The sequence below is a fragment of the Antedon bifida genome, chromosome 2 (assembly GCF_963402885.1).
Source record: "Antedon bifida chromosome 2, ecAntBifi1.1, whole genome shotgun sequence".
Taxonomy (NCBI): domain Eukaryota; kingdom Metazoa; phylum Echinodermata; class Crinoidea; order Comatulida; family Antedonidae; genus Antedon; species Antedon bifida.
The window spans coordinates 8,543,531-8,559,100 of NC_136227.1; the positions used below are offsets into that span (position 1 = coordinate 8,543,531).

At 33.3% G+C, this 15,570-nt stretch overlaps 1 protein-coding gene across 2 annotated transcripts in view; it reads left to right on the forward strand.

Annotated features, from left to right (window-relative positions):
• The first annotated feature begins 50 nt into the window (after nt 1-50).
• Nucleotides 51-15,570, forward strand: part of LOC144836167 (uncharacterized) — a 32,068-nt gene continuing 16,548 nt past the window's right edge. The window contains exons 1-11 of one of the 2 annotated variants that reach the window (XM_078691390.1): nt 51-235; nt 904-966; nt 4,658-4,796; nt 6,473-6,566; nt 6,927-7,050; nt 7,918-7,961; nt 8,592-8,718; nt 9,622-9,740; nt 10,471-10,557; nt 11,095-11,196; nt 13,482-13,574. In XM_078691390.1, coding sequence (XP_078547516.1) covers nt 166-235; nt 904-966; nt 4,658-4,796; nt 6,473-6,566; nt 6,927-7,050; nt 7,918-7,961; nt 8,592-8,718; nt 9,622-9,740; nt 10,471-10,557; nt 11,095-11,196; nt 13,482-13,574 — 1,062 coding nt within the window. In that variant the 5' untranslated portion in view covers nt 51-165. The remainder of the gene's footprint in view (nt 236-903; nt 967-4,657; nt 4,797-6,472; nt 6,567-6,926; nt 7,051-7,917; nt 7,962-8,591; nt 8,719-9,621; nt 9,741-10,470; nt 10,558-11,094; nt 11,197-13,481; nt 13,575-15,570) is intronic. The other variant, XM_078691391.1, reaches the window with a different exon arrangement.

The following is a 15,570-nucleotide window of genomic DNA, read 5'->3' on the forward strand; positions in this document are numbered from 1 at the left end:
AATTCTTAGATCCAATCACAAAGCTCCAAAACTTGAACGTTGACCTGATAGCGCCATCAAATTTTTTTGTCGAAGTTTTTGTGTTGTTGATTCCGTGGAATCGGAAATTTGATCATGTTGTTTTACTTTTGTAATTGATTTTCATCGTTTACACAGAAAAAAATAATGGCTGAAGTACAAAATAAAGTAGCACCTGAACCGGCTCCAAAACCCATCTCAGGAAATGTCGTTAAAGGTAGGCCTACTGATTTGTTTAGCCTACACGAGAGTCAAACAATCAAATGGGGAGGGACCAGGCGAATGATGAATGGAGCCTGGAGGTTGCGACGTGTTATAATGACCACCGGGAGTAGGCCTAGGCCTACACCTCGAACATAGGCCTACTAGGCTAGCTTAGATCTATAGGATAATTTATCAGTAAAATGTTTATAACAGATTAGGCCTAGACAAAGTCTGTATTTTTATTTAGGTCATATAGGGCCTAACTAAACCTAGGCCTTGTGTATAATAATGGAGTATTATATTAATAATATTAATTTAATAATAATTTTTTTTAAAAAACCCCCCAAAAAATAGTAGGCCTAGGCTAGGCCTATATAATTAAATATAAATCTAAAGGCAAATATGATATATAAATGTGGTAATTAATATTAATAGGCTAAGCCTAAAGCCAATTTCTATTTTATTTTTAATATATAGGCCTAGTAATACTATTTTATAGGCCTGGTATTTATTTCTAATTCGTGTCTAAATATAGTTTAGTTTTAGTTAGGCCCTACTAGGAGGCTTTGCGTGGTGTGTTATGAAAATGGAAAAAGCCACTGGGCCTATGTTTATAAGTGCAGATTTTTCGAAAAATACAACTGTAACTTTTGAATAATACAATTACTTCTTATTTCACAGTTCGACAAAAGTTTGGGGTTCTAGAAGATGGTGCTCTTGCCCACACACTACAAGAGGAAGAATGTGCGTAGATTAATTTTATTTTTTTAATAGTAATTACATTTTTTTTAATCAAGTCACCCATTTTCAAGGAATTGGTGAGGAAAGTGAAAAATTAAAGTTTTAGTAGTACATCCGATATGTTTTGCTGTGATCTAGCATCATTTTATATTCTTGAACTGCCGTTTGACCTCTTTCTTAGGGTCATTGTTTGACAGATCTTAATAAAACAAAGTGTCAGGATTCTATTCTGCTTTATTTTCAAATCACACACCGTTCACTAAGGAGTTCTGGGACTTCTTCTTCGGTACCCCAAAGTTACCTAAGAGCTCTGTCTACACTATCAAACTTTATGTGACAACAATTTTTATGTGCCCATAGACATGGTGATGTCATTGTCATACAGTATCACTACCATATTTGAGCATATCAATATTTTTTTTTTTTGTCAAACTAGTTTGATAGCATAGACAGAGCTTTAAATGTGTTGTTTACACTAGGTTTGTTCTACTTGTGAAGAATCTCTTTATCTATAAACAATACAAATATTAAACAAAAATACTTGTTAAGCTCTGTCTACACTATCAAACTTTATGTGACAAAAAATTGTGATGTGCCCATATATGGGCATGATGATGTCATATCACTATCATATTTGGGCATATCACTTGTTGTTACCATATTTGGACACATCACACTTTTCTTGTAAAACTAGTTTGATAGTGTAGACAGAGCTTTATGGAGTTGTACAGTGTATGCACTTGCCGACAAGGAAGGAAGTTGATTTTGATCAACTAGAGGATAATTTAATAATTTTTCAGTTAATGTTTATATCAGGATAGGCAAAGTCTGTTATTATTTAGGGCCTATTATGCCTACTGTAGTCTAATATTATAAACAAATTAGTAATAAATGTAGTAATTTAATATACTAGGCCTAAATATAAAATTCTATTTTCACTGAATGAAATTATTGGTACCATCGCACTCATAAAAATTCATTATTTGTAATACTATAATACTTCATTCAAGTGTTGATTATTTCTGAATACTGAATTGGACTCTCTTTGGGATACCCCTTTTCAGGGAACATCCCTTTAATGGGACACCCACTGATAATGAGACACTACAGGAAATGATCAGTGGGAAAAGTTTATTTAAAACTATGGCCTTAAGTCATTTTCAGGGAACACCCCTTTAAGAGGGAACCTAAAATAATCAATTGAAAATATATTATTTAAAACTACAGGCAACCCATATTTAGGGAACACTCTGTTTAACGAGCCACTTTACTGTGAAATCAATGTGAAATTATTTTTTTTATCTACGGCCAACCCCTATTCAAGGAACATCCCTTTAAGAGGACAGCCTAAAATGATCAATGGGGAATATATTATTTTAGAAGACACCTATTAAGGGTCTTTCACACCTGTTCTAGCACCGCTCAGGTCAGGCAAATCGAACGTTTTGTTTTCATGACGGTCGATATACTGTAGCTGCGTTAAAAATGAAACATTGAAATTGACGTACAGTTTGTGAAAGACCCTTTAAGGGGACACATTTAGTTGGGTCAAGAAGGGTTCTACTGTTTAATACAATACATGCTAGTAAACAAATTTTATTTCGTTTACTCCCAATATGATGTATCATTCAACGATATTACTACAATACAAATGAAACAAATAGAAAGATCAATCAAGCGGAACAGAATGAAAAGAGAAAATAAACTTTATTTTTACTTGCATCAAATTATTGACTCGGAAATTTTGTACTTCCACATTAGTTTCACTTTTATAGTTTATTCGAGTTGTAGTTGAATTTCGGCTTAAAATAAATAATAAAAGCTCTTTATTTTCAGACTGTTTATTTCAATTCATGACAGTTGCAATAAGATGATTCAGAAAATGAAAAAAAAAAAAACGTTATGAAATAATAACACAGATTGAGAAAATGGGGAAGTGATTTAATAGAAAGATATTTTTAATAAAGCATTATTATTACAAAATTTAATGAGATCGAAGTCATTTTTTTGTGATATTTATTCTTTATAGTATTAACAGTTAAAGCCTTAATTTTGCTGATTTAATTGAAACGACATACAGTTTTCATCTTTGAAATTAACTATTTAGATTACAGTCTACTATAGGGATAAATTTCCACACACATCTTCGACAATAAACAGTAAGAAGATAAAATGCGGTCTAGATGCTTTACCAGATAATATCATGTATGATACCGTACACTAACGTATGTTTGTAATAACACCATTTCACTAAGCCATTTTGAAGTTTTAATAAAGTTATTCACTTCCATTGAATGAAAAATAAGACAGAATAAAAGGTTAATTTTAACCAAAAACCGACAATGTTGGTTAAATAATGTTTTTTTGACTATTTTTTGCTTTTTGAATTATACTTTTTTCAAATAAATATTTTGTTTCTATCTAACTTTTGGTCAAAGTGAAGTGAAACAATCTGTTAAAGCTGTTAATTGTGAATACAGTCAATATCTAGCAGACCATATCTTAAAAACTTGTACACTGTTTATTTGTGAATTCCTATCACATGTGTCACTGTGTTTTTATTGGGTGTTCTTCTTTGTTGGGTAAGAATTATGTTTATAATTAGCTCCATGCTTTCATACAGTGTCATTCCATTGTATTTTTTTATTGGAAAGTCAGCTACAGTAGACCCACTATTTTAAGGGGACACCTTTGGAATTGCTGTGTCCCCCCCCCCCCTTAATAAAGGGTTGCCTAGTGTTAAACATAAACTTTTTTGCCCCTCATTAATTTTATAGAAAGTGTACCCTGAATAGGTGTATCCCAAAGGAGAGTATTCTATTAATCAAAAATAGTAATTAAGCAGGTATTTTTCTGACTTTTTAAAATATCGAAATAAATATTTGTTAAAACTGTTTTTTTTAAAAGACTAAACATTTGTTTGCTCCTAAAGCTGTCCCCTTAATAGAGGTATATTGATGAAATATGATACTGTAACACTGAAATAATAATGGTTTAATATTAAGGCCTAGTACCAGCCTAGTAATACATTTTTTTCTATTTTTTTTAATTTACTGTACTGTATTAATACTAATAATATTATTCCATGGTGGGATAAAATATCAGTTTGGCAATCAAATGGGTGTGTGAACATTGTTCCATAGGACTTAACAGATATTCATGGCCATTATGCATGACTAGATATTATTATTGAATATCAATACTAATAGTCTAGGCATGCTAATGCTGAACAAATGGTGCCCATGACAGTGGCCATTTTTAGGACTAATTTTGTCACATATTTGAATCCCATAGATTTGTTTTTGTTTCAATTAAAAAATAACTCCTATTTAATTCATGCGTCGTTTTTAATCATGAATTTAGGCCAAGTAAAATTAGTTAGTAATTAATCGTGTGAGATTTTAGGAATTTTAACTAATAGTTTATAGTTTCTTATTTTTGCCGAAAGTCATGCAATAAAATATTCAAAAAAAAAAGACTGAAAGACAAATATATTAAGTTTACAAAAGATTGTCACAAAATGTATCAAAAATCATTAAAAATTTAAAAAATTATAAATAATTCACTTCAAAATTGTCCCGATCCGTAGTATAAAATGGAACATATTATTAAAGCTCATATTAATCAATTCAAATTATGTAGCATTTTATAAATATATTCATTCAATTATTTAAATGTTGTTTTTGCCCCACAGTTAGTGACCATTACACTGGTAACATAAGTAGACGGCGTACAGTACGCAAAGACATAAAGACTGCTAAGGAATTGGCTTCAGAGGCAGCAATAGAGGCATTTGCAGAGGAACATGAATACGTACAGAGGCTTAAGTCAATGTAAGTTGAAATTAATTGAGCACACTACAAATAATGTCTCCTCTTTACCCCCCCCCCCCCCCCCTCCCTCTTTCGTTCTAAAGATGTCATTGATATATTGCATGTGTGCATATAATCAGTTTTTTACTTGCCATTAACAAATAAATACACTATAATGTAAGTTAATAGGAAATTAATTGAGCACACTAATAATGTCGCCTCTTTATCCCCACCCCATCTTTCCTTCTAAAGATGTTGATGTATTGCATGCATATAATGAGTTTTTTACTTGCCATTTATAGAACATACACCATGATAAACTAGCATGTGAAAACGTTGTAACTCAGTAAGAAGATATGCCTATGCATGTACAGTACATAATTGTTAACATAAATTGGTTAATTTTAATTTTAGTAGAGTATCATATCATGAAATTTTAAAGGCTATTTTATTATCAAATTGAAAAAAATTTTTAAAAAACAGCTTCGACAATTCAATTTTTAAAGATATTCTTTAAGCTCTGTCTACACTTTCAAACTATTTTGACAAAAAAAAGTGTGATGTGCCCAAATATGGTGGTGATATGATGTCATCACATTTTGTTATAACATAAAGGTTGATAATTAGACAGCGCTTTATTCTCAATTAAAATTGCCACTTATGTACAGAACAAAAAGACCTGTTTGAATGCTGTAACACCCACACTTTCCTGTCTGACATTCTTAGAGGTCATCTTTAAGAACTATAGGTTATCGCCATGGGTATCCATCATCCTATGTGATGTAATGCATCAAAATAGCTTACTCAGACCTCCGCACAATCTCAGTCAATACACTGTGCAAGAATATACTCGTCATAATATTATTATTAAAGCTATTAAATTATCTCTTATTGCTGTATTTGACTCACAATTTCCTGTATTATAAATTAATTATTTTTATACTAAAATACAGTGAGTATCCTTACAGGTTGTACATTAGCCAATGAAATAGTAAAGCTCATTTTGACCATATTAGGCAAAAATGTGGGAAAGGTAGAGATATGTAATGCTACAGTAAACCTGAATTTTTCAGGATAGTTTCAATAACAATAACAATATGTTATTAGAAGTCCCAAAATGGCTGTTAATTATAACCAGTAGGTGTGGAAGTGTGAATTTTGGCGTCAAAATACTCACCACTAACACATTTTGATTGACTCTATATTTAAAATGTTTAACTAAAAATTGATCAGAAATGCCCTTTTTGACCATTGACTTTAAATTTAGATTAACTTGATAAAAATATGCAATTTTTTTATTCCAGTTTCTTACGCATCCAACAGTCCATTACAGGATGGATAAGCTAGAAATATTTTCTTTGGATTCAGTTAATTTTTTGTTCATTAATATTAATTAATTAATTGATTTAATTTTGAAAAAAATAATCTGTATTGATTACTACCGCATATCCTGTGGTATAATCCAATTTCCACTAGAACACAAAATTGGGCCAACTTTGTGGAGTGGGACCATACCAGAGGAAACCTTGGTTTATTTGAACTGGCTAGAGAGGCTTACATCCAGACCAAAAGTCAGTACTGGGACTATACCCGGTGATATGCCTGTTTGTGAAATCAGACAACAAGTAGGGATGGGATTAGACCTGAAGTGGGATTACATCCGAGGATTACGCTGTATTTTTTATTTTAATGTGTAGTGAAGAGCAAGATAAAGAAACAGCAAAAGGTTTATTCAGAGAGATGATGGAAGAAGAAAGGAGAAAAGCCGAAGAAAGTAAACAAACAGATGAGGTAATCATACATTAATGCCGTTTTATAAATTTATTATTATTACTGTACTGATGCAGGCATAAGCCCACCACATAAAATCACAAAATATAACCCTAGTATTATAGTTTTCCCTGACAAATTTGGTTATAGGCCTAACTAACTTTTCTAGGCCTACCTTGCTTGGTCTAAGCCGGTGCAGCTCCAGTTCAAAATCCCTTTTCGCACAAACATTTGATGGAATAGTCTTGCCTGTGTCGAGGCATAAATTATGAAATTATAGTCGTATACTATAAAATCAAGGTACACTAGTGCTATTCCTTCACCTGAAATTATCTCATGATTGACCTTTGACATGTACAGTACTATGTTGTTGAATTTTAGGAGATTGCAAAACAGTTGCAAACAGAAGAAGTGAAGAAAAGGGAACGAGAGAAAATGGAAAGAGAAAGTTTGAGGTTGGCTCGACAACTATCTCAACAGAATGAAGCTGCTGGTGCAGTTGGAGGTAAGGTTTTATAATCAGAAAGTGGCACTGTGACATGGTGCTTTTCATGCTTTCTTATCAATCCCATGGGCCTAGGTTCAAATCTCAACAGAATGAAGCTGCTGGTGCAGTGGGAGGTAAGGTTTTATAATCAGAAAGTGGCACTGTGACATGGTGCTTTTCATGCTTGCTTATCAATCCCATGGGCCTAAGTTTAAATCTAAACAGAATGAAGCTGCTGGTGCAGTGGGAGGTAAGGTTTTATAATCAGAAAGTGGCACTGTGACATGGTGCTTTTCATGCTTGCTTATCAATCCCATGGGCCTAAGTTCAAATCTCAACAGAATGAAGCTGCTGGTGCAGTGGGAGGTAAGGTTTTATAATCAGAAAGTGGCACTGTGACATGGTGCTTTTCATGCTTGCTTATCAATCCCATGGGCCTAAGTTCAAATCTCAACAGAATGAAGCTGCTTGTGCAGTTGGAGGTAAGGTTTTATAATCAGAAAGTGGCACGGTGCTTTTCATGCTTGCTTATCAATCCCATAGGCCTAAGTTCAAATCTCAACAGAATGAAGCTGCTGGTGCAGTGGGAAGTAAGGTTTTATAATCAGAAAGTGTCACTGTGACATGGTGCTTTTCATGCTTGCTTGTCAATCCCATGGGCCTAGGTTCAGAGATTGGTTGGCTTGGTAATACAATTTTTCTCATGTGTAATGTACACATCATGCTTGTGTGCACTTTAAAGAACCCAATGCATTTAGAGGAGAGTTACCCCAATTAACTGGTATCTCATCCCTTATATTGTTTGTCTAAGTATACGCTTTACTGCCAGTAGAGGCCCGTATCCAAATTTCTTTTGTAAATGTAATTTCTCCCTTTTTCTTTTAGGTATTCCAGAAGAAGATAGTCAACAAAAGGTTTTAACAGACGAGGTAAATTGTCCCTACTAATTTTAAATCGTGTTCTCGTTTCTTGTCGCATTTATGTACATACAACCAACGGCTCTATGTTCTATTCGAAGCTAAAAATGTTCTGTAAAGACGTTGGGTACATGACAGAAGTATTATTTTGTCTTTTTACACATCCGAGAATCAAATTGCGAATATTATAGAACCCCTACTTTGGGACACATACTACAATATTTGACCAGTATCATACAGTAGGAATATTTGGTAATACAGCATCTCATTTGTATCACATGTGCTGTCTGTATCATGTAAGATTGGGTTAAGGTTTTCATGGTCTATGATATTAGGAGATACATGTGAAACAGATATGATGTTGTATTACCAAATATTGCTATGATACTGGAGAAATCTACATACAATTCAGAGAATCAGATGTCTATTCAAGGAAAAAAAAAACTCGTGAAATGAACAAGGGAAAATTGGGTTCTGAAGGCGTCCCCTTAATAGGGGTTTTACTGTAACATGGAAATGAAAAAGATTTAAAATTCAAAATTATTATTATCATTAATTTATAGCTTTACTTTGTTTGTATAAAGTACTTCAAATTTGTTATCATATTCATATGGTTGCAAAATCTCTTTATTTTTTGTGTAGGAATTAGCAAAGAGATTACAAGCAGCGGAAATAAAGAAAATGAGAGAAAAACACCAAAGACGAGAAGCAGAAGCAGAGAAGCTGACGAGGAAAATATCTGAAACGGAACAACACTCATCCAGTGGTAGTAAGTTTGTTCATTATCCCATTTTATTTTTCCACTCATTGGTATTGGTTTGTTTGAAGTTTGACATAACACAATCATTTATTTTGTTCCTTTTTCTTGCAAACATTTAAAATAAATTTCAATCACAATTATAAACAGTATTTTGTGTGTTGTTACATTTCACCCTGCCCCTTCAAAATTGAACTCCTTCAAGATTTTTGGTCATTATTGTAAGAATTGGATAAAAACTGTAGCCGCCAGGCTGTTCACAACCAAACAAACGGGGGTGAGGTCACTAGGCAGAGGTACAGTAGTATACAGTGAAATTGTTAAACTTAAAGCCACTTCAAAAGCATGGTTTCATAAAATACTTGTTTACTTGTTTCCGGAGCTCAGCATTTGCTTGATCCGGAGTCGAGGCTAGGCTATGCCTATAAGCCCCTCTTGAAAATAACATCAAATCTCGAATACGGCTCAAATTTTAGAGGGTGGTTGGACCATGCCTGTTCGAGACCTGACTTAAATTGATTAGTTGATCTTGAAGATACTACATCCTCCGGTAATGAATTCCATAGTATAATTGCTTTTCGACCACATGAGTCTCATCCAATTTGTGCATGAAACATTTCAAGATAGTAGGGTGTAGGCTCTCATTTAAAGCTATGTCTACACTATCAAAATTTATGTGACAAAAAAATGGGATGTGCCTATATATAGACAAGATGATGTCATATCACTACCATATTTGGGCACAACACACTTTTTTTGTCAAACTAGTTTGATAGTGTAGACTTAGCTTAAGTTCATAGTATTTGGTGTTTGTTGACATGAGTTCTGAAAAGTCTCTAACACTTTATCTTCTGAGTCACGGAGAAAAAGTCTGATTTTCATTGCTATGAGAGACGACCATTGGTTTTACTTTAGCTTCACGGATTACAAATGGCGAATCACAGAGGTTGATAGTAAATCTACCGAATGGTGCCACTGCAGGTTATGACAGCGATGAAGATACAGACAATATAGCGCAATCAACCAAGGATGAGGTTATTTTTATATCATTTTTTAAACCATATAAAACCAAATAGAGGTGTCTTAAACGAGGAGTTCTACTTTATTAAATCATCATTGTGTTTAAAATCATACCAACCATATTCCCATGCTCAGAATTTTTTTTCTTAATTCATTTTTGCAAAAATCACTGCAAAATTCTGTTATGCCTATTGCTTTTTATAGAACATTGTAAATTTGTGCCAACTTATGAACATTATTTTCGATAGTAATTTCGATGGTAATTTATTTTTTGACCTTAAAAGAAATTATTTTCCTGAAAAAAAAATAGGTTTTGTTTTTTTTTAATTCTATAATATTCTTATTTAGTTGTAGTGGTATCAATTTATGTACCAGAAGGTAAGGACCCAATTTGTAAAGAAAATTAATCAATTCCTATTCGGCCCTATTTGTCAATTTACCCTGTGTTTTGCCAACTCAACAATATAATCAGGGGGAATAACACTGGGGATAACTTTGAATATTATATAAAGCTGCTTTTCCTAAAAAAGAGGCCCAGTATCTAAAAAAAACTACACTATTTTTCAAGGCCTAGCTTACCTGCTTTATCCTCACACTTCTTAGGGGAATTACCCCATTGTATGGGAATTACCCCATTGGGTATACCTGAGGCTAAATAAACACTATGAACATGTTTTTTTACATGTTACTATGTTAGCTTTCTCTATTTTTCCTGTAATAATGAATACCGCATGATTATTCCAGATCCTTGCCCGAAAGTTACAGTCTCAGGAAAACCAGAGACGAGGACAATTAACAGAAGAGCAATTAGCATTAATGAAGAAGGACGAAGTAAGTTAATTATTTATTTGTTATTATTGTTTTTGTTTATTTGTAAAGTAATTCTATACCAAAATTTAGTAATTTTTAAATTTTGGAAATAATTTACTTTAATTTACTAAAATGTAATGATAATTATTAAAAAGCATGTAATGCTATTTCTTGTTGATGTATTATTTATTTTGTAATTGTTTGTTTATTTATTTACTTAAAGATATATTGTTCCCCTGAACATTTTTTTTTAAATTTGTTGTTGAATATTCCTTTTTAATGTCACATAATAGTTCATTTTGACCAAGAACTGGATGGGAAAACAATTATTTACCTGAAAAAATGTAATTTAAAGCAAAAAATACTTAACTTGTCTGTCATACAATGAGTTTTTGGTAAAAATTAACTGTTTATTTTGTCTTTTTATAAGTGAATTTTTTTTTCTACAGAAATGAATAACTTTATTAAAACTGCAAAATGGCCTATTAAAAGTCTGATTTGATGAATCTTTGGGGGAAAATACATGTTTTATGAACAATCATTTACATGTTTTTTTAGATAATAGCAAGAAAAATGCAGCATGAAGAAGCGATGATTGCCAAAAAGAAGGTATACAAAAGATATCAAGAAAAAGTTGACAATGAGGTCGCATATTTAGAGGTAAGTTTGCTGAATATTGTATACATAAATACATTACACTATAATGCACAGTTCTAAAAACTTATGCCCAAAAGATGGTTGACATTGGGGTTGCATATTTAGAGTTAAGTTTGCTGAATACTACATAGTATAATAGTAATATTAATACATTATCTACACTATAATGCACAGTTTTAAAAAATGTATGCCCAAAACATTTCAAAGATTGAAAACAAAATAATGTTTGAAATGCTGTATTGTAAATAGACTTCACAGTATTATCGGTCAGACGCAATAGAATGGTTTTTCACCCATCGGTCGAATCTCAGATACCTCCTTAGCCCCTAGTATGGTTGGTAATGTTTCAACCTAACCACTTATTGGGCAAACAACACTGTTGTCTGCACAGGGAATAGCTCCCTTTTTGTGACTTCAATTCTTGTGGCTAAGGCACTGTTCATGATGATCTTTTATTCCTTTAAAACTTTGATTTACAGGGCTGAGCGAACCCACTTGCCCGACGCCCGGGACAAGTGTTTTTTACGGTCGGACAACCACATTTGACGTATCCTCTTGTCCCAGGACAAGCACTTTTGAAATTCAGGAAATTAAAACTAAGAGCACAGAAAACCATGTGCCAACACTTAGCCATGTGCATTAACAAAAATAGCAAGCTTCTTCAAAGCACATTAAACCCAGTGCATTTAATACATCACTGATTGGTCAATGACCTGAGTCACATCATTATAGATTACACGATTTTCTATTTGGGGAGGTAATTAAAACATTTTTGGACCATGCAGTGGTTGAGACATAGGTTAACTGGGTAATTAAAAAATGCCCAGTTAAAAAGAACCCCCGTAATTAATGGACTCTACCAGGTATTGTTGATGAAAAATACCATGCATCAACATGGAGGCTGTACACACGCGAGGAGGTGGTAGGCCCAGTATTTTCATTTTTCTCTGTACATCGTGCATGGAACGGACAATTGATAAAGTGGTTTCATAGGGAAAAGAGTGTTTTTTATAAATTTACCTGTGAAATGCAACAAGCTATTTTATTTAGTGAATTGGATAATAACAAAAACATCCTCTCTCCGTACAGAAGTTGTTTGTAGAGTAGGAGGCCTAACTTCTAGAGTATGGATGGCCTCCTGGGGCCTGAAGAGGAGGTATTTTTCTCTCTCTCCATGGTGACGGTCTAGCCTAGGCCTAAGCTTTAATTAGTATTGGGCCTAGCCAGCCCTACATTAATTAGGTATTATTTTGTTAATTAATTATGCCTGGACAAAATAGAAATTATTTTAAAAAAAAATTTGAATACCTAGCTAGCCGGCATAGCTACAGTACTAAAGATCAGTTCACATGTATGATACGTTTGTATAATAGACACCACAGTTTTTTTGGTAATTCAATTTTTTTATTTACTAACTACTATTTATTAATTAGGCCTACAGTACTCACACTGTTTTGTTAATAAAATAAAACCTAAAAATGACCGTTATTTTTATCAAAATATTGAGCGGGCTAAAAAAGTCTAGGCTAGGCCTATAAACTGCTGAATTTTAAATAGACAATAAACACTTGCGTGACATTTGTTGACACTTGTGTAATTTTACGCCTATTGCGCAATAAAGAGGGACAAGTAAATTTTTTTCTCGGACAAGTGAATTCCGTGCAGGTACTTGTCCTGGGACAAGTGAAAGAAATTGAAATTCCCTCACCCCTGATTTAGTTTATGTTATGTTAATATTAACATTTAGCTACAAAAAAAATTTGATTTAGTTTATGTTATGTTAATATTAACATTTTGCTACAAAAAATGAAACCAATTTTCTATTGCTAATACACTAAATAAAGTAATTCTTTAACTGCTGATAATAAATAATTGATTTAATAATTTGTATAAACTATATGTACAGTGCTCTAAATTTTTGCTAAAAAAATATGAAAAATAATAATTAATTAAAATAATTAGAATTTAGTTTATTATTAATTGTTTTATGATTTTCATAATAATACTTAGCTATTACATATACAATCAATTTCTCCTATTTCCCAGCTCGAAATTTATGTGTCAAATACATTATACACTATCAAACTAGTTTGACAAAAAGTGTGATGTGCCCAAATATGGTAATGATATACCATCATCATTTCCATATGGGCACATCGCATTTTTTTGTCACATAAAGTTTGACAGTGTAGACAGCTTTATATTCAAAATTTAGTATACCTTCCCATCCAGTTAATTGTATGAATTTATATATTAGCATGCTTTTGCTTCACCCATCTTCTTAATAGCCAATGGTGCACATAGGCCTAGAAAGAAAAGTGTCTATACCTAGTGAACTTCAGCATGGCAAAGGAATCACACTCACTGACATTAAAGTTATCGTAAGTTATGGTGGCCAGAAGAAATTAACAAACTAACGCTTACTTACCAAATATAATTGCTTTGAAATTAACGAATAACAATTTAGTGATTTTTGTTATACTGTACTGATTCTTGTGTACTGTCCATCTTAAGGTCAGAGGTTAAAGTCCTGTCATGTAACAGGTTAGGTGTGGTTGGTGCATTGTTTCCTGTCTTGTCTTTTGCCCCTTTCACACCAAAACTCTGGAGTCATCTCCAGAGACACCCAGGGTTTGTGAGCATTCGAAACTTCGAGAAACTACGGAGATACCTCATTCACACCAACCTAGCAACACCAGGGTTTATAAAATTATAAATACCGCCCTCTATTTTGTTTGTTTACATAGAGACGATCATTAGAAGCATTTTAGTTTTTTTAAATTAATCTTTAATTTAATAATTATTTTCAGTCATATAACATTTTAATAATACTACTAAGTATTTTGAAACAAACAAAAGCAATGATTGATGAGGATATGAGGATAACCTTTTGACTGAAAAACTCCAGAGTTTGATGTTGGTACCACCAATAGTGTGTCCGGTTTCACTAAACATGAGACAATGTATAAAGAAAGATTCATCCATGTATTTGCTATGTCATACATAACTTTGATACAGATAGATTATTACATACCCCCCCCCCCCCCCCCCCTGGATCCGCCACTGTCCAGTAGGAGGGACTAAGAAATGCCAATGTCCAATAGGAGGGAATAAGAAATGTCAATATCCAATAGGAAGGGGGACTAAGAAAGATCAATGTCCAGTAGGTGGGACACTAAGAAAGGTCAATGTCCAGTAGGATGGACTAAGAAAGATCAATGTCCAGAAGGAGGGACTAAGAAATGTCAATGTCCAGTAGGAGGGGGGACTAAGAAAGGTCAATGTCCAGTAGGTGGGACACTAAGAAAGGTCAATGTCCAGTAGGATGGACTAAGAAAGATCAATGTCCAATAGGAGGGAATAAGAAATGTCAATGTCCAGTAGGAGGGGGGACTAAGAAAGGTCAATGTCCAGTAGGTGGGACACTAAGAAAGGTCAATGTCCAGTAGGATGGACTAAGAAAGATCAATGTCCAGAAGGAGGGACTAAGAAATGTCAATGTCCAGTAGGAAGGGGACTAAGAAATATCAATGTCCAGTAGGAGGGACTAAGAAATCCCAATGTCTAGTAGGAGGGACTAAGAAATCTCAATGTCCAGTAGGAGGGACTAAGAAATCTCAATGTCCAGTAGGAGGGACTACGAATTCTCAATGTTCAGTAGGAGGGACTAAGAAATGTCAATGTCCAGTAGGTATGTGACCTAGAATAAATAGGAAGTATTAAAGCAAACTAGATTTGAACTCGTCACTTTGACGAATTCGGGTTATCCGCCACGCAAACTGCACGTGCACGTCATACGTTAGAATATTGAGCACAGAAAAACGATTATGCCATTGGAACAATTTTAGTGTGCTCTCTATTTTGTGTCACGTCTACAGAATACAGAATTATTAAGCATAACACTATATTGTATACGTACTACATTCAGTGCAGAATAGATGAAAAAAAGTGACCAAAGTTATTGACGCTTTTGAACATGATGAGGTCATCAAAATTTTAAAAATGGTAAATCATGCGAAAGGTAATTGATTGACCTAGACAATATAAAAAAATAACGGGAAATGGAATACCGATAAGTGGAGATGCGCTCTATTAAATGTGATGAGCTATGACGTAAGAGACAAAAATCCTCTATTTTATATTCGAGTGGCCATACAATGACGTCAAAATGTCGGGTTAGCCATATCGATGCATGATTCGATATCTACAACTCATCTACTTTCAGAATATGTAATAAAAAATAAGATTGACCATGTAGTTTAGAATCTATGACTGTTTAAAAAAAGGCATAATTTTGACGCATTTTTGAACTTTTTCATCAAAAACGCGCGTAAATTATCTAATTCCACGTGCTCGTATGACGTGATTTTAAGTCGA